General features: G+C 44.6%; 1 protein-coding gene across 4 annotated transcripts in view; it reads left to right on the forward strand.

Moving 5' to 3' along the window:
* Positions 1–20,421, forward strand: part of ADARB1 (adenosine deaminase RNA specific B1) — a 113,722-nt gene that overhangs the window by 60,672 nt on the left and 32,629 nt on the right. For 3 of the 4 annotated variants that reach the window (XM_040439246.1, XM_040439247.1, XM_040439245.1), the window contains one exon: positions 16,191–16,217. In XM_040439246.1, coding sequence (XP_040295180.1) covers positions 16,208–16,217 — 10 coding nt within the window. In that variant the 5' untranslated portion in view covers positions 16,191–16,207. Of the gene's footprint in view, positions 1–631; positions 874–16,190; positions 16,218–20,421 lie in introns of those variants that run through there. The other variant, XM_040439244.1, reaches the window with a different exon arrangement.

The raw sequence follows: 20,421 nt of genomic DNA on the forward strand, positions 1-20,421 counted from the left end.
TGTGCTGTCTGCATCCGTGTGGCTGGTCCGGAAATGGTAGAATCTGTCCTATTCTTGTCCAAAAATAGCTTTTATTTTTTTACTGTGGCTCCTTTAAAAATTGCTGGGTGCACACGGACCACATCCATATTTTGCAGATCTGCGATTTCCGGACCACAAAACAGGTACAGTCATGTGCAAGAGGCCTAACACAGGTCAGGGACTTCAGTTATTGGTGTAATGTCAAAGTATTTTGTTGGGGTGTTTATGGCCAATATCTTGATCTATATGTATTATGTATATGTAGAATACTTTCATATAATTCGGATAGATCTGTAAATTCGCAAAAATTCACAGGTATAATGACATAGCAGATTGTAATAGGACCGAGTCCTGTGTTTAAAGAAAATGTATAAAGCATATATGTATACATACACACAACACTGGGTTAATGGATTGGAAAGAAATGTGAAGCCTCTCCCATGTTCTCCGGCATTTGCTGTATGTGATGCTGAGCACTCGGCAGGTCCTCCTTCTGGGGCTGCTTAGGATATGACTGATGGCCCAGGAGGGCGACCAGTCACATGGGCCTCTCGCTGCTGATGGAAATGAACGTCTTGCATCTACACGCCTGGGATAGGAAGAGTGAGACCTCATGCAGAGGCGGGCATGTATGCGGCTCGGCATGCTAATAGAGGGTTAACCACTTGCTCCGCTCTGCTACTTGCTATAAAAAGACTCTGGTACCCTGTTATCCAGGCTGTCAGGTTTAGTGCTCTGACCTTCCGCTTACTATGGCATCGCTTTTGGTTAGCACCTGTAACGTGGGGAACCTTTTTAGCCTAGTCAGGCGTCGTTTCAAGAGAAGACGAAAGAAGAGATCCGAGAGAAAAGGTAAGGGCTCCGCGTCTGTCTCCTGTTAGACCATGTAGGCAGCAATTCACAACTATTACAGAGCGAGGCGGTGGGGGCAGGTTTATAAAGTGTTGTTTTTTTTTTTTGTTTTTTTTTTTAAATCTGTGTGCTTCCTTTTTAGTCTTTATTTTAGCTGCTTGCGTAGCATAGTTCTGCAATGCTTGAATTTACATAAGCTACAATATAGTTTATGTTTTAATCTCTATTATTTACTAAGCATGTTGGCATTGACAGCTGCATTATATATGTTTGTTTAGCAAAATGACATCTTGAAGACCTGTTTTGAGTTCCTTGCTAAGCGTTCGGTATCCTGAGATCTGCGTGCATCTTTCTGTGCAGTTTAGGATCTGTAAGGTTTAGTCTGTTCTGGGTTCGCTGTGGTTAATTAATATACAGGTGAAACTTGAAAAATTTGAATATCGTGCAAAAGTTAATTTATTTCAGTAATGCAACTTAAAATTAGAATTTTGTGAAAAGGTCCAATATTCTAGGCTCAAAGTGTCACACTCTAGTCAGCTAATTTAATCCATACCCCCTGAGCAAAGGGGACCTGAGATTGTGACTTTGGGGTTTCATAAACTGTAAGCCATAATCATCCAAATTAGAATAAATAAAGGCTTGAATATCTCGCTTTGCCTGTAATGAGTCTATCTCATGTATTAGTTTCACCTTTTAATTTGCATTACTGAAATAAATGAACTTTGCACAATATTTAAAAATTTTCGAGTTTCACCTGTAGTAGGGAAATGGTTATCTTTGCCTTAGCCACTCCATATATTCTGATATTTCTCTACTCCCGACACCCCCCCCCCGCCCCGTGGCCGTATTGCGTCCCGCATACAGCAGGTCCGCAATACACGGGCACCGGGCGTGTGCATTCTGCATCACGGATCGGAGGCACGCATGCACTACTTTTTTGCAATGTAGATCGCGGACCCCCCGCAGTCTGTGCCCGTGCAATTTGCGTTCCGCAGCACACGCAGAGCCCTTACGTTCGTAGGCATGAGCCCTAACTTTACTTGTTGACTGCTAGTGATGAGTTGTCCTATTAGTCAGTGAATGGTCCTTGTCCTCGTGAATCCATCCTGCCCAGAGGACTTTGGATCGAGGCTTCATGCCCTTTTCTTAGAGCCTTTTAAATAATAGGCACATTTTGTATTACATTTCCGTCGCCGTAATGATGTTAAGGTTAATAAAGAACTAGGAATAATCTTCACTCTCTGTGAACAAGTTAATTTGAAAATCCAAGTCGTTGGAAGCTCCATTTCCATGATGGATTCTGTGTGATAGACCAAAGTGCGTCATTTATTGGCACTTGCAGGATGATGAGAGATAACTCCAGAAAATAGACTTTCCCTGACTTCTCTTTATCAGTCATTTGACACCTTGTCTGAAATCCTGAAATCCAGTGTGTCTGGTGACCGGCCGCTGTTCTCACCACAGTCCTATCATTGGTTCACAAAATGGTGGTTATTGCACGTGTGTGTATATATATATATATATATATATATATATATATATATATATATATATATATATATATATATATTTATATATTCTGACATTAAAGGTACCCACAGTTTGCAGGTTGTTAGAATCCCAGATCTGATATGACCGCTTATAAAAATCTTCACATTGGTTTCATCCTCCAAGTTATAGACAACTTAGTATTATAGGAATCTTTCTTGCCTGTGACACACACATGTTACACCAGGTAGATCTCATACACTTATGTATGAGCTTCCTAAATGATCTGGACTTTAAATTCAGGTAATTATTACTGGATCCAGTGACACACTCATGTCTTCACACAATAATAGCTGTAGTCTGTGTGCCATGTGTGGGGTAAGAACAGGATCTGACAAGTTAGTCAACCTTCCTGCTCTATTTATGGGGAAGTGGATGAGATGACAGTCTGTCAAATGATTGATTTCCTGCATCATTAAACATACTTGAGACTTGGGATATGTTCACATTCGCATTGGAGACTCCAGTTCTGCTAAAAAAAAAAAAAAATATTCTCAACAAAAACAGAGTGGATCCCATTATAGTGGGATGTGATAGGTTCAGTTCGTGTCAGTTATGTGCCGAATCCGGAACTTCCGTTATTTACGTTTTTCTGCTCCTATAACTGAGCAGAAGAATGGAAAATAATTGCGCTGATGTGAACGAGCCCTTAGATAACCTAATTTTGTCTTCAGTCAGATTTTAAGTCTCTGTAATTCATTGTTGGGGTGATGGTCTGAGCTACACATTTAGAGCTCAGGCACTCAAGCGTATATTCTTTCCGTGTCCCTCTCCGTGTTTTTTTTTGTTTTGTTTTTTTTGTGGACCTTAAACGGAACCATTCATTTCAATAGGTCCGCAAAAAAAGCTGAAGTTTCTCCGTGTGCATTCAGTTTCCGTTCCGCAAAGAAATAGAACATGTCCTATTATTGTCCGCATTACAGACAAGGATAGGACTGTTCTATTAGGGGCCAGCTGTTCAGTGCCACAAAATATGGAATGCACACGAACGTCATCCGTATTTTTTGCGGATCGCAAAATGCAAACGGTCGTTTGCAGGAGGCTTTACACCTAGAGTTCAAATTTTAGGATTAAAGAGAAGTGATTAAACCACCAGCCTGATGCTGTAGTGCTGGTTAATGCCCTAATCATGCCCATGTTCATACTGTTAGATTTACTATGTGGAGGACAAAGGAATTATAAAACGCCACACAAGACTCTCCTGTAGTCATCTGAGTGGTGCTGGAGTGGTAAGTATCCTCACTGTCAGGGCTCATGCACACAAATGTTTTTTGCGTTCCGTATACGGAATCAATTCATTTCAATGGGTCCGCAAAAGATGCGGACAGCACTGTGTGCTGTCCACATCCGTTGCTTCGTTCGGTGGCCCCGCAAAAATTGAGTCCTGTCCTATTGTCCATTTTGTGGACAAGAATGGGCATTTCTATAATAAGCCTCCTGTTCCGTTCCGCAAATTGCGCAAGGCACCTGGGAGGCATTCATTTTTTGCGGATCCGCAAGTTGCGGACCGCAAAAAACATCACGGTCGTGTGTATGAGCCCTTAGCGTACCACTTTGCTATGGGTGAGGTCACGCTTTGTAGAGCTACTGCATGCCAAGTGGACCATTCATCATTGCAGAATGGGTGGCTAACAATCAGGACACTGCATCTTTTCAACAATGCCCAGATTACTGCTGGCGAGCAGTGCGTGCGGTTTTTCTTTTTGTTTGCTCTTATTTTTCTCCATTATAGTAAATGGGGCTTGTCTGGAATATTGGTGTCTGTCACCAGTTTTATGCTGCCTTATCTGAGGTCTGTATAAGATACCATGAGATTAGTCACTTGCTCCAGTGTTAACTAAGGCCTTATGCTCACGAGCGTATGTATTTTGTGGTCTGCAAAAAATATGTACAACGTCCGTGTGCATTCCGTATTTTGCAGAACGGAACAGCTGGCCCCTAATAGAACAGTACTATCCTCATCCGTAATGCGGACAATAATAGGACATGTTCTATTTTTTTTTTTTTTTTTTTTTTTTTTTTTTTGCAGAACGGAAATACGGAAACTGAATGCAAACAGAATAACTTCAGGTTTTTTTTTGTCTACCCATTGAAATGAATGGTTCCGTATATAGTCCGCAAAATAAACGGAACGGACACGGAAAGAAAATACGTTCGTGTGCATGAGACCTAAGTTCAGGAGTCTACACGTGAGCCGATGAGTCCTCATAATTAGGCTCCATTCACACGACCGCAAAATGGGTCCGCATCCGTTCCGCAATTTTGCGGAACGGGTGCGGACCCATTCATTCTCTATGGGGACGGAATGGATGCGGACAGCACACAGTGTGCTATCCGCATTTGCGGTGCGCGTCCCAGATTTTGGGTCCGCAGCTCCGCAAAAAGATAGAACATGTCCTATTCTTGTCCGCAGCTTGCGGACAAGAATAGGCATTTCAATGTGTGAATGTAGCCTAATGATGAGCTCCCGGCTCTCCCTGTCCGTGATTGCAAGGAAGTTGTCAATCAAGATCAGGGAGACCAGAGTGCTCATGAATAGCAGGGCTCTCCAAGATCATGCAGAGTATTGAGTGGACTCCAGGGCCCGGCTCCCGCTGGAATTGTTCAATACAGATTTTGGCAAAATGACTGGATCAAGTCAAGAAAGTGACCTTGTGTTTTGCTCAGTGTATGTCATCCTCAGATATGCCAGCATAGAACTGATGACAGATTCCCTTTAACAAGCATTGTATTATCAATCAGGTTTGTGGTGTGGTTTTTAAATGCTAGTGACAAAAACAGATGTTCCTGTAATGGCAGGTTACACACTAATTGTACAGCAGGGTATATGATGAGGCAGGGTCAGATTAATACTGGGTGGCATCTCCCCTTGCTGTGATACAGGCTGCCGCTCTGGCCTTATGGTGGTCATACAGATGCTGGATGTTCTCCTGTGGTACGTCATTCCAAGCTCTTTCAACTTGGACCCGTAGTTTAGCCAAGGTGGTTTTTGGTTGTTGTACATGGGAAGATGGTATGTCCACTGCTCCATCCATTCCCACAATGGCAGAGAGATCTGGTGATCGAGCTGGCCGGCTGCTTGATACACCTAAGTGCACATTGTATAGCATGTCCATTATCTTATTGGAATACCACTTCTCATAAATGAGTCAAAAGGCAGTTGGACAGGTTCCACAATGTCCTTGATGTACCAAAGGCTGGTCAATGTTTCCTCCAAGAAAACCAGACGAGAATGGCCATGGTAGCTAACGGTGCTCTACACCATGACACCTGGTCTTTTGTGTCTCTGTCTCTGTACTATGCTGGCAGTAGACTCTCTTTAGTCCTCCTTCCAACTCTGCCATCGATGTCATATAGTGTTCAGTGATGAAAGCTGGTCCTGTCTTGGTACTAATGATGTCCGCATCAGAGTTTGCTGGAGTTTGTGTCTGCTGCCATTATGCATAGTACAGAGACGCACAGGACCAACACCAGGTGTCATGGTGTGCGGCACTGTTGGCTGCCTTGCTTGTTCCTATCTACTATTCGTGGAGGGAACACTGACAGTCTCTGGTATGGCAGAGCTGCCCTGGGGGGTTGGGGTGGCTTGCTACACACTATTCTACACTTAAATATACTACATATTGGTTGGTGAGTTTTCCTTTCAGGCTGCTCAGCCATGATGGCATATTGTAGGCAGGATCACATTATCGTCTGTTGTAGAGCAGTGTAGTGAGGCCCCCTCACCCACCCAGGAGCCAGAGGTCGCGCTACATTTTTTTCTGGAAGAGTAAAAATACTCCTTACCATTTTTGAGGAGTATTTTTAGCCGATGAGGAGTACGAAAGTTACAGTAATTCAAATAGTCAATACGGCCTACGTAACATTAAGGGTTTGCTATTTATGCAGGGAAACCATTACTAGTATTCTAGAACTGTCGTCCATGCATAAATAGCAAATTTAGACAATTTTAAATTTAGCTGACATCATATACTAAACATAAGACACTGCCACCTAAACAGTGCCACCAGTTTTTGCTGGTATAGACGCGAACAGTAGACTCCTTATTACAGTCATTCCTCCAACGCTTAAAGCTGGGGACACTGTTGCATGTAGTTAACTGCTTTTTGATAGAAAATAAACGTAATGCTATTGAAAACTATTAACTGCCTGAATAAGGTACGTTAAAAAGAACTTTATTGTGTTCTTTTCTAAAAAAAAAAAATCGGTTCTCCACCAAATCTGGCGATCAGGCTAGTAGTGTGAACTGGTGTATAAAGGATATTTATAAATACTTCCTCCTCAACTCACACCAGATTTTTATCCACCCTGACCCTGCCACTGTGTAAGAAAATGGCAAACGTCTACGTATGCAACACCATGGTGCCAGTAAGAGGTCTCTTACTTCTGCTTTAAAGGGTCACCATTTGGGGGAGTTGGCAAACCCCCTCTTGGCCAGACCTGCAAAACTTAATTACCTGACACCCCCCCCCCCCCCCCCCCCCCCCCTCTGCTGAGTTCCAGCATATAAGCTCCTTGTACTCAACTGCATTGCTTGGGTACCCCGCTATTAACATCTGCTTTGAAGTCACTTCGGCCAAGGGCAGCAAGTCACCACTACAGCTAATGATTGGTTACAGCGGCATCAAAACTGATGTTGACAGCGGGTGATCCAAGCAAGTGTGAATAGCAGGGAGGTTTTAAAAAGTGTCCAACCCCTTTAATCTACTTTGTTTTTGGCCTCAGTGTTGTAGCATTTTTACTTTGACCCCTTTTCCCTGTATTTGTGGTGACGTGTGAACATTCACTGCAGATGAAAATTGGCTAAAGGACTTATTTGCTGTCTTGTCAAAAGCTATCAGGTTGGGCAATAGTTTCCCTTTTAACCAAGCTCCATTTCTGTCCCCAGTTAGGGAGTGAAATTGAAATAATGTGGTTCATAGTTAGAAAGACACTTGGGGACCATGGCACAAATTAGAACTGTCACAAACATTTACCGCAGCCGTGGAGAACGAGGCTGGAGCGCACATTAAATGTCCTTGAATATGTTCGCCAATGAGCTTTATTATTAGACTTAGTAAAACGTCACCCAGTTTGCTAGTAATTAGTATGTTATTTCTCACAAACCTGACTATTTCAAGATCGCACATTGACTATCCTTTCCTTAGAAGATTATTGTAATGTTTTATGCATCTCCTTTCCCTATTTTTCCTGCCCCTGTCTTTCCCTTTCTTCTCATTCCCTATGGGAACTTGCCAGCAGGGTCCTGCACAGTCTAAAGGGTTGCCCTTCAACACCATAAAACAGCAGTGCTCCTGATGTTTGCTATAGTCACCAGAGCTCATTACTCTTTAGGGATCAGTCCTTCATGAAAAAGGGGGCCTGTATCATGTTGTTCAAAATTCTGACATGCCAGTGATGTATCAGAAGCTGTGCCACTTCAGGAGGTGGTGTACATTTTCATAGGAAGTCCATAGATATTTCATGGACCTGTAAGGCACTCTGTGAGGAGAACCGAAACAAATGGAATCGGCACAGTGCTGAGGGTTACTCCACTTCTGTTTAAAGAGGTATTCAGGTTCCGCAGGATAGGGGATAACTATAAGATTGGTTGGTATCCTACACATCACAAGAACAGGGACCCCAAAAACAGTGGAGCCCCTGAAATGGATGGAACAGCTGGTTGGAATGCCCCGCAGAGCCATTAATTTCTAAGAGCGCATTGGAGATAGTGGAGCATTGTACTTGGCTATCTCCGGCACTCCCAAAGAGAATAAGTGGAGTGGTGGGGTATCCTGACCATCCATTCCATCCATTTCAGGGGAGCTCCATGGGGTTTCGGTACCCTGTTCTCGTGATCGGTGGCATCCCAGTATTAGGACCCCGTGAAAGTAATTTTTTGGGGGGTCTAAGCACTTGGACTCTCTCACCATTATTTTTATATATATATATATATATATATATATATATATATATAAAATTTATTACAGACCAAAAGTTTGGACACACTTTCTCATTCAAAGAGTTTTCTTTATTTTCATGACTATGAAGGCATCAAAACTATGAATTAACACATGTGGAATTATATACATAACAAACAAGTGTGAAACAACTGAAAATATGTCATATTCTAGGTTCTTCAAAGTAGCCACCTTTTGCTTTGATTACTGCTTTGCACACTCTTGGCATTCTCTTGATGAGCTTCAAGAGGTAGTCACCTGAAATGGTCTTCCAACAGTCTTGAAGGAGTTCCCAGAGATGCTTAGCACTTGTTGGCCCTTTTGCCTTCACTCTGCGGTCCAGCTCACCCCAAACTAGGGGTGCACCGAAATTCCGGCAGCCGAAAATATCGGCCGAAAATGTACCTAATCCATTTCGGCCGATATTGTTACATATCGGCCGAAAATATGGGGTGTGGTATTTGTCACCCACCAAGTAGCTCACCATCTGCGGGCGGGCGCCAGGCGGGCGGTTTACTTTAAGTCACTGCATCATTATTTTACCTTACAATCGTGACGCTCCAGTAACAACTCTGCAGGCAGAGCGGAGGGCGGCGTAACGTCACTTACTCATGTGACGCGCCTGCTCCACCTCCTTCATTCATAAAGTGGCCGGAGCAGGTGCGTCACGTGAGTAAGTGACGTTACGCCGCCCTCCGCTCTGCCTGCAGAGTTGTTACTGGAGCGTCACGATTGTAAGGTAAAATAAAGATGCAGTGAGTGATTAGTCTGCTGTGAGCAGCAGGGCCGGGGCTGTTATGGGTAGGGGGATCGGTCTATGGCACTGCTATGGAGAGGGGGATCTGTGGGTGGCTCTGTTATGGAGGGGGGGATATGTGCACTGTTATGGGCATAACAGTGCACAGATCCCCCCTCCCCATAGCAGTGCCATAGACCGATCCCCCTACCCATAACAGCCCCGGCCCTGCTGCTCACAGCAGACTAATCACTCACTGCATCTTTATTTTACCTTACAGAGTGATTAGTCTGCTGTGAGCAGCAGGGCCGGGGCTGTTATGGGTAGGGGGATCGGTCTATGGCACTGCTATGGGGAGGGGGGATCTGTGCACTGTTATGCCCATAACAGTGCACATATCCCCCCCTCCATAACAGAGCCACCCACAGATCCCCCTCTCCATAACAGAGCCACCCACAGATCCCCCCCCCCCCCTCCATAACAGCGCCACCCACAGATCCCCCCCCTCCATAACAGCGCCACCCACAGATCCCCCCCCTCCATAACAGCGCCACCCACAGATCCCCCCCCTCCATAACAGCGCCACCCACAGATCCCCCTCTCCATAACAGAGCCACCCACAGATCCCCCCCCCCCCCTCCATAACAGCGCCACCCACAGATCCCCCCCCTCCATAACAGCGCCACCCACAGATCCCCCCCCTCCATAACAGCGCCACCCACAGATCCCCCCCCTCCATAACAGCGCCACCCACAGATCCCCCTCTCCATAACAGCGCCACCCACAGATCCCCCTCTCCATAACAGCGCCACCCACAGATCCCCCTCTCCATAACAGCGCCACCCACAGATCCCCCTCTCCATAACAGCGCCACCCACAGATCCCCCTCTCCATAACAGCGCCACCCACAGATCCCCCTCTCCATAACAGAGCCACCCACAGATCCCCCTCTCCATATATAATATGATTTATTAAATTCATGAAAAAGAATTAGTAATAAAATCATTAAAATAAAAGTATTTTAAAAGTATTTGGGCAAAAAGGCAGTTTCGGTTTTCGGTCAAGGGCATCCTGGATTTTCAGTTTCGGACCAGAATTTTCATTTCGGTGCACCCCTACCCCAAACCATCTCGATTGGGTTCAGGTCCGGTGACTGTGGAGGCCAGGTCATCTGGCGCAGCACCCCATCACTCTCCTTCATGGTCAAATAGCCCTTACTTTCAACGTTTTCCCAATTTTTCGGCTGACTGACTGACCTTCATTTCTTAAAGTAATGATGGCCACTCGTTTTTCTTTACTTAGCTGCTTTTTTCTTGCCATAATACCAATTCTAACAGTCTATTCAGTAGGACTATCAGCTGTGTATCCACCTGACTTCTCCTCAACGCAACTGATGGTCCCAACCCCATTTATAAGGCAAGAAATCCCACTTATTAAACCTGACAGGGCACACCTGTGAAGTGAAAACCATTTCAGGGGACTACCTCTTGAAGCTCATCAAGAGAATGCCAAGAGTGTGCAAAGCAGTAATCAAAGCAAAAGGTGGCTACTTTGAAGAACCTAGAATATGACATATTTTCAGTTGTTTGACACTTGTTTGTTATGTATATAATTCCACATGTGTTAATTCATAGTTTTGATGCTTTCAGTGTGAATCTACAATTTTCATAGTAATGAAAATAAAGAAAACTCTTTGAATGAGAAGGTGTGTCCAAACTTTTGGTCTGTACTGTGTGTATACTGTATATACTTGAGTATAAGACAAGTTTTTTGGCACATATTTTTGTGCTCAAAAAGCCCCCTCGTCTTATACTCGAGTCTAGGTCTGTATTATGGCAACTTACATTGCCATAATACAGACCATGACATGTTGGGGGCCTGAGAAGCTCCCAGCACGTCCGCGCGGCACCTCTGTTAAGCTCCCAGTGTAAATCTCGCGAGACACGCGGGCCGCGAGATTTACACTGGGAGCAGACCGCGAGATTTACACCGGCAGTAAGTACCGGCCCCTGCACAGCCTCCCCTCCCCCTGGACAGCCCCCCCTCCCTGGCCAAGTATGAAGTAGGGGGGGGGGGGGGGGGGGGGGGGGAAACAAAAAATAAATAAATAAACAACCTGATAAATATAAAATTAAAATAAATAAATTGCCCAGTTGATGGGAGTCTGACTCGCTGTATTTAATACAGAGTGTATGTGTGTATATAATGCACACACTCTGCATTAAATACAGGGAGTCAGACTCCCATCAATCTGAGTCACCCTCTTGCAGATGTGTGTGTGTGTGTGTATATAATGTAGAGTGTGTGCATTATATACACAAACACTCTGCATTATAGCTGCATTTCCCACCCTAGTCTTATACTCGATTCAATAATTTTCCCCATTTTTTGGGGGGGTAAAATTAGGGGCCTCGGCTTATACTCGAGTACATACGGTATATATTATATATATTATATTTTATGATATTTTTACATTTTTTATTTTTATTTTTTTAAACGCTAGGTAAACTTTTGATACACTGTGCTAAATTAAAAAGATTTATCGCCTGTCACCCACTACTGCAATGAAAACAGTGTTATTAACAGCAGCCTGCCACCTTTACCTGTGGAGGATGGTAGTCTGCATTTTCCCACTAATCCGTTTTCTTTCTCCTTTTTACATTTCCATGACCCTGTGAGCCCATAAAACGTTCAGTCTGTCCCTGAAACACCGTACTTCTGGCCATAGATCTTTCAAGATTCGTACAATGAATCATTCACATTTTGCTGGGAAAGGTAGCCTTGAAGATGATGCCTATTTATTCCACATTGGAATAGAAGTCATGAAAAATGTATTCATTACAGCAAAGTTTAGCCAGGCGTGATACGGAGCGCTGCTATTATTCTCATCTGCATTTTAACACGATGGCACTGGCTGGTAATCAGGCCTGTCACGTTACAAAATATGCTTGAGGTTGTTCCCAAGTGATTGTCACCACTCCATTGTGTTCATACCGTTCTCCTCTGCTGCCTGTATGACTTAATTATTCCAGAATAATTAAGTGCCACGCGACCGCACCGTCGTACCTTTGTTACACATTGCATTAACCAACCATTTTTGCAGATATTGACTTCATACTGGTTAACTTCCTTGGTCTTGCATGTCATAATGGCAGAGGTTAGTTTCACTGTGCATGGTCCCATTTTGTTGTTCTAAGTGGGCAGGCTTACAGAAGCAGAGATAAGACCCCCTTCACACTAGTGGTGTGGCATTCATTTCTACAGCAGCCATAACTGGGACCGCGTCTCACTCCCTATGTGATGTACATTGCGCTGTCCACGCTGAGACTGCGAGTGTGTGACGTGGCCACAGCTAGGGTTGGGCGATATACTAGTATCACGATATACCGCTGTATTAAAAAAAAAAAACGGCGATATTGCTGTTTCCTAATTACCGCGGTATTTTGTGACGTCATAGAAGCGGTCATGTGCGCTGACCGCTTCTAAATCCGCGGCCGCCCGCCCCAGCATGAACCGATAGTGGACATCTGCCGAGTACTTGTACTCGTGCAAATGTCGCGATACCTGCTGGCCACTTGCGGCGGCACTCTTAGCAGTTCGGCGTGGGGGAAGGAATTCTGTGACTCGCATTACCGGCACCCGACCTCTGAGAGGACGCTGTGATCCGCGCAATTAACCCCTCAGGTGTGGCACCTGAGGGGTTAATTGCGCGGATCACAGCGTCCTGTCAGAGGTCGGGTGCCGGTAATGTTCTTCAGTCTCTGCATGTTAGTGGGCAGTGAGCAGCATGTTAGTGAGCAGCATTATACTCGCGTGCGCCGTGGCCGCCGGGCGCTCCTTCTCATAGGTCTGTGCAGCGCATTGCTAATGCTATAAGCATTAGCAATGCGCTGCACAGACAGAAGAAGGAGCGACCGGCGGCCACGGCGCACGTGAGTATAATGCTGCTCACTAACATACCATAGCAGCCAGGACTTCAGTAGCATCCTGGCTGCCATGGTAACTGATCGGAACTGCCCACTGCCACCAATGATGGGAGGGGGACCCTGTGGCCACTGCCACCAATGATTAATACTGGGGGGGGGCACTGCCTACTGTCACCAATGATGATGGGGGGGGGGGGCGGGACCCTGTGGCCACTGCCACCAATGATTAATACTAGGGGGGTTGAGTTACCAGAGGGGGCTGATAAGAGGGAGAGGCTGGGGGGCTGAATTAACCCTGTAATGTTTTTGTTACTAGAAGTCAATTGACTAGTTACAGATACCCGAAATGGTGAAAAATGACATATAAATGTATAACGATTAACGTCTCCTTGTGGTTGCCTGGCTGTTCCCATACAGTGTAACGTCTCCTTGTGGCTGCCCCCGTACAGTGTAACGTCTCCTTGTGGCTGCCCCCGTACAGTGTAACGTCTCCTTGTGGCTGCCCCCCGTACAGTGTAACGTCTCCTTGTGGCTGCCCCCCGTACAGTGTAACGTCTCCTTGTGGCTGCCCCCCGTACAGTGTAACGTCTCCTTGTGGCTGCCCCCGTACAGTGTAACGTCTCCTTGTGGCTGCCCCCATACAGTATAACGTCTCCTTGTGGCTGCCCCCCGTACAGTGTAACGTCTCCTTGTGGCTGCCCCCCGTACAGTGTAACGTCTCCTTGTGGCTGCCCCCCGTACAGTGTAACGTCTCCTTGTGGCTGCCCCCGTACAGTGTAACGTCTCCTTGTGGCTGCCCCCCGTACAGTGTAATGTCTCCTTGTGGCTGCCCCCCGTACAGTGTAACGTCTCCTTGTGGCTGCCCCCCGTACAGTGTAACGTCTCCTTGTGGCTGCCCCCGTTTCTTAATATCATTATCGTGGGAATATTTTTGATATCGTCCAACCCTAGCCACAGCAGACACTTTTTTTTTCTCTTTTATTTGATGATCAAAAGAAATGTGAGAATGTTACAAATGTTTTCAGTCTACCCAAAGCTGAATATGTAAAAGTGTTATCGACATTTTGTGAAATAATTTACCGTAATTACCTGAACCCTATAACATAGTGACATAGTTTGTGAGGCTGAAAATAGCCTTCCAGTTCAGCCTGTTAAAGCTATATTACACAGCCCGATGTGGCAGACGTCACCCGCGATGCTAGCAAGGCCCGTCCCCACCTGCCATTGGTTGTCGTCGTCTCCCCCCACCCCCATTCAAACACTGGATGTTTTCATCCAGGAACAGTGAGAAGCAGCAGCGATGGGGTGGGGGGCTTTTTTAAGCATTGGATAACCCCTTTTAATGCAGCAATCTCCTCCTCAGCATGGGGAGGAGCGATCACTATGCCATCACTCCTTCCCGTGCTGTATAGTGATTTACCAGCGGCAGATCATGATTAGACTGCGCGAGCTGCCATCTGCAAACGATAATTAATTAATTTTATTTTTTTAACAGGTCAAAATGTTTGGATTGCCTGATGATCAAGCAATCATTGGCAGTATTAATCTGCAAGATGATCAGTAACATTGCTACAAATGCTCATTAGCAATCATCTGCTGAAAAAATGCTTTATCCTGCTAAGGCTACTTTCACACTAGCGTTAAAGTTTTACGGTATTAAGTTCGGTCATAGGGGCTCAATACTGGAAAAGAAACGCATCAGTTTTGTCCTAATGCATTCTGAAAGGAAAGCAATCCATTCAGTATGCATCAGGATGTCTTCCGTTCCGTCCCTTTTACGGTATTTGGCCTGAGAAAATACTGCAGCATGCTGCGTGTTTTTTTTTCTTCTCCGGCCTAAATTCTGGAACACTTGCCGGATTCGGCATTATTTTCCATTGAAATGTTTTAATGCTGGATCCGTTACCAAGTATTCAGGAAATTGCTGCATTGACGGATCCGGTTTTCTGGTCTGCGCATGCGTAGACCTTTTAAAAATGTGAAAAAAATAAATACTGGATCTGTTATTCCAGATGACACTGGAGAGAGATCCAGTATTTCAATGCATTTGTCAGACGGATCCGCATCCGGATACAAATGATAACCGTTTGCATACGGGTTTCCAGTTTCGGCAACAGAACTGCCTTCTGGATTCTTCTAGCCCTAGTGTGAAAGTACCCTAAGTTGATATTTTTCATTTATTTTTTTGCAATTCAACATTTTTATTCTTTGTGCATTGTTTGTAGCAGATTTCTCTTTTCAATAGAAGGGTGAGATCTGCGGCAAAACCATACTAAATCCACAACAAAATCCTCAAGTAACACATGCAGATTTGGTAGTGTTTTATTAGTCATTTGCTTCCTTAAAGAGGACCTTTCACTTGTATACAAACTAAAAACCATCTATATCAGTGGGCAGAGCGGCGCCCAGGGGTCCCCCTGCACTTACTAGTATGTCTGGGCGCCGCTCCGTTCGCCCGGTATAGGCTCCGGTGTCTGCGCTCACTGGACTGATTTTTTGTATGAGGCGTGTCCCTTGCTGCAGCGCTGGCCAATCACAACGCACAGCTCATAGCCTGGCTATGTCACCAGATATCAACACTATCCACTATAACAGTGACCTCTACAGCACACCGCCCCCAAAACAGTGACCTCCCCACAGTGCCCCGTCCCTTAAAATTGGACCTCCAGAGCAGCCCACCCCCTTAACCTTGACCTTTACAGCAGCCTTCCCCTTTAACAGTGACTTTCACAGCATACCACCCCCTTGACAGTGACCTCCCACAGGGGCCCGTCCCCTTAGCAGTGGCCTTTACTGGATCGGGGGCTTGTCCTTTTGAACAGCTCACTCTAAGACAGCAGCACAGTGCTATCTGAGCGTGAGCTGCAGGGAGAAAGTCACCCTCCCTCCCACCCCTGCAGCTGACAGAAGTTGATTTTTACCTTCATTTTTTTTTTCAATCCCCGTCGGCTCAGGAGTGGCAGGGGGCGTGGCCTAACCTGATAAGCTGAGTGGGACCTGTGGGCGGGGTTTTGTCTTTTGAGGGTGGACACCTTGTGGCAGGGGGCATGTCTGGGCACCTTACTGGCTAATTTGCATACCAAACAGTTCGAGCAACAGAATTTGGATTAGTGGGATGTGTACATTGTCTGATGCGTGATCATTGATTTAAATTTTTTTTTTCTCTAGGCATCGTCACAAAAGCAATGACTGAAGGTATGTATCTCTTTTTTTTAATGGACTGCAATAGTAACATCTCAATATAATTGACACAACATTTCACACTACCCTTTTGTCACTAATTTCTGTTTTTAAGGCATCGGTCAGCAGATTTGTACCAATGTACCTCATCTGTTAGGACAGCCTCCCCCCCCCCCGCTGATGAGACTACTCGGTTTGTTAGATTGATTTTAAGTCAAAACGGATCCGTTTGTAGGCCTCTTTCACACTACCGGTTTTTTCTTTTCCGTTTTGCGGGCCGTCTTTTGCGGTCTGTATAGGGTCCGTATACGGAACAATTCATTTCAATGGGTCCGCAAAAAAAGCGGAATGTACTCCGTATGCATTCAGTTTCCGTGTTTTCGTATCTCCGTTCCGTGCAAAGATAGAACATTGTCCTATATTTGGGCACAAATCACGTTCCCTGGCTCCATTAAAGTCAATGGGTCCGCAAAAAAAACGGAATGCATACGGAAATGCTTCCTTCCGTATCCGTTCCGTTTTTTGCGGAACCATCTATTGAAAATGTTATGCCCAGCCCAATTTGTTCTATGTAATTACTGTGTACTGTATATGCCACACGGAAAAACGGAACGGAAACACAATGGAAACAAAAGACGGAACAACGGATCCGTGAAAAACGGACCGCAAAACACTGAAATAGCCATACGGTAGTGTGAAAGAGGCCTTATCATGAACAAAAAATTATTTTATTTTGTTCATGGTAATGCAAACGGATCCGTTCTGAACAGATACAAGCGTTTGCATTATCTGTGCAGATACAAGATCCGCACCTAACGCAGGTGTGAAAGTAGCCTTTCCAGGATAACCCTTTTTGTGGTGACCAGAGGTGCCTAAAAGCTCCTGGAAACGAAAGGGTTAAGGTGATTGCCTGAATTAGTCTGTTCTGTGTACCTCAGTGCTAGCAATGCATCGAGATGTATTTTTCTTGCTTTGAGTCAATTTTGCCACACGCATAGATGCCGGGGGTATTTGCATTATGTCTGCCCAGCAAATACCACATTCAGTCGGTTTGCCAAATATCGAATGAAGGATCCTTTTCTGCCACCGCACTAGCTGCATAAAGTCTGCATCTATCAACCTGTTGAAAAATCGCTGAGATAATGAAAAAAGGAACTCGTGCCTCAGCAGTTATGAAGAAGCATGGCATCATTTTCTCAGCCTCACCAGTCAGAACGGAAGATGAGGAGGCGCAACAAGCCATTTACAACCGCGCCTGAAGGAATGATGTACGGAAGGACCCCTTGTGGGCCTTGCCTGGTTATTTGTAGGAGTAAATGAGGTTTGGAAGAAACAATTGCTAAAAACTGATTGAACCGATGCCTAAACTAGGTTGTCGTCAAAAGTGGGACGTTAAGACGCATCTGCAAGGTCATTTATGGGCAACAATGGGTGAATAAATCCAGGCAGATATTACAGGAATGAACTCGGGTTTTCAGATGATAAAAACCATGCAGAAAAAAGCTGAAATGTTGCTATAAATTTGAAGCTGCAGCTGTCCAAAAATGTTCCTACATAGCCTTCAGACCATGGAGACAAATCGCCAAAAGAAGAAGTTATTCAGCTTTTATGTAACACGGGAGAGCTCTTTAAATCATATTCCTCCAAAGGACCGATTTAAGCTCATAATTTTAGATTCCTGAGCTTAATCCCCTGTCAGGAAGGACAATGTCAGAGGAAGTGTAAGCAGGTCCTACTTGTCTGAAAAATCCAAGACATACAAGGAGGAGCACGATATCCGTGAATACATAAACTGCCAGGATTGTTTATTGCGGTATGTGAGGCAGGGTTTCCTGCAGCCCTGGGCTTCCCCAGAGCTCAGCAGCAGTAGGGATAGCAATGTGGCACTCCTTCACGTTCACCACCACACCGCTTCTCTAAGGGCGCCTTCACACGCTGTCGATTTTTGTTGCAGAAGATTCTGTGACTGAAAATCATATGAGCGAGTTCCACACCCCGAACTTGCAGCATCAGTATGCATCAGCTTCCGTCCTGACCTCCCAGCACTGATGGAATCGCTTGGCATTATATTGATTTATGATGCTATACAGTTGTGGAATGTATTTGATAACACTGCCATGATGATGTCGGTGTTATCCAATACATTCCAGACATATAAGGGTTACATATAGTGTTGAGGGAACTTGTGTTTTAAGTTTGGCGTCTAAAGTTCGGGTTATCAAAGAATCGCGTTATGGATTCAAAATTCCGTTATGGTCCGTGGTAGCGGAATCCATATTGCGATTCTTTGATAACCCGCACTTTAGATGCCGAACTTAAAACATAAGTTTGCTCAACACTAGTTACATATCATCATAAATCCATATAATGCTATTCAACCCTGTCGGTGGTAGAAGTTCAGGACAGGAGTGTGGAACTCGCTGGTCTGAAAGGGGCCTCTAGAGAAGATGATGTGAAAACGTCTGGAAAAAAACAGGGGGCTGTAGAAGTTATAGAACTGCACACGCCTGCTTCTCTGTACATATAACACATCGGTGATGACGTGGCGTCATGTGCTTCACCGGCGCAGAGGCCGGACTGATGGTTAAAGGGACCACCATAAGAAATAGTGATTCCTGGCTTGGGACATATAGCCAGGAATTGGTATTGCTGGCAGGAGTTCCCCATCTGTCCACAACGGTACCAGCTTAAAGGGGACTCTAGTCGTGGACTGCAGATATTTGCTTTAGGGGCCACGTGCTGGCTGAGTGTTTGAAAGTCCTGAGCTAGGTTCACACCATGCTTCTAAATTCAGTTAGAAGGCATGTTTTGTTAGGTGTGAACCAGCCTAACAGTGAGTAAAATGTCACCACCTCTGCGCTGCTTTATGTCACTCCTGGTACGAGATTATATGTATTAGGGAAATTCTGTAAATGTAACTCCCTAATATAAAAAAAACATTGGTTGAATCTACACTTTGATACAAGGACGTTCAGTCAATAATAAAAAAAAAAAATTACAAAGTGGATAGAAATGTCAGATCAGGTGAAGATTATGTCCGCCTTAAGTATTTAATCACCAATTTCACTACATTTCTTAATGAAGTTATAAAACAAGTAATAAACTATGAACATCAATAATTGTTAGCACTATCAAAAAATGCCATATTGTCAAATGTTAAGAAATATAGTGAAATAAAATAATCCAGGGGAACTTGACCTAAATGTCTCTTCGTATTACCCGTGATCACTTCTCTCCGGAGCCCAGATCATGATCGCTGTGGGAGACTTTCTGCTCGACATTAAGCCTCTGACCCACGTCCAAATCGCCTATTATTTTCAAGTTCCAGATTGGATGGCTGACAGTTCAGTGATTAACTAAAGTGAGAAATACTGATCGGCTGGTACTTCTCATGTCGTGAGCAGATGGAAGCAGAATTCCAGTGGCAATAGATTCATGTAGTCAAGGACGAGGCTGTGGGCGTTCTGAAATGATATGCTAATCCATGTAGCATTGAAGCTTTTTACAGTTTTTTTTTGTTTTTTTTTATACTTTAGTCTTTTATGCTTTGGCTGTAATAATCTCTGCCCTGATGTATCTGAGGTCAGCAGCGTGAGCCAGGCATTTCCTTGTGGGCAGATATAGAAAATAAAACCCTAAAAAAGCTGCAAATGTCATTCGTTTTATTTATTTTTTAAATGGTACGTGTGTTTGTACCCTGTGTGTAACGTGTGAACCGCCTCTGTTTAATCACGGCCAAGATTAGGTTATCAATTAACTGGAAATTACAGTAAAATCAGCTTCACTGCTGCTCCACCATGGGACGGTTATGCTGATTTTCTGTCCATAAACTTCTTACCATAGCTGCAAAGTGGATGCTTGAGCCATAATTTATTTCAATTTCTGGCATAAGTAATGGTAAATCTGTTTGGTCTGAGGCCACGCCCACCCACATGAAACGCCACCCACTTTGCTAATCTTTTCTTGAGAATTGGTAAGCATAAAACCGAAGAAATTTCATATCACAATACGAATGTGGCGGAAATTGGTTAGTATGTGTCAGCACTGCGTAGACTGCGTTTTCTTTGCTTCACACACGATCTCTACTATTACTAAAGTGATGATGGATCTTCAGTGAATTAATTGTATAGAATGTTGCAATGTCCAAACCAAATGACTGTACCTTGCAAATAAAACACTGGCGATTAGGGCACTTAGTTAAGGGTACTTTCACTCTAGC

This window comes from Bufo bufo, chromosome 7 (genome assembly GCF_905171765.1).
Source record: "Bufo bufo chromosome 7, aBufBuf1.1, whole genome shotgun sequence".
NCBI classification, from domain to species: Eukaryota; Metazoa; Chordata; class Amphibia; order Anura; family Bufonidae; genus Bufo; species Bufo bufo.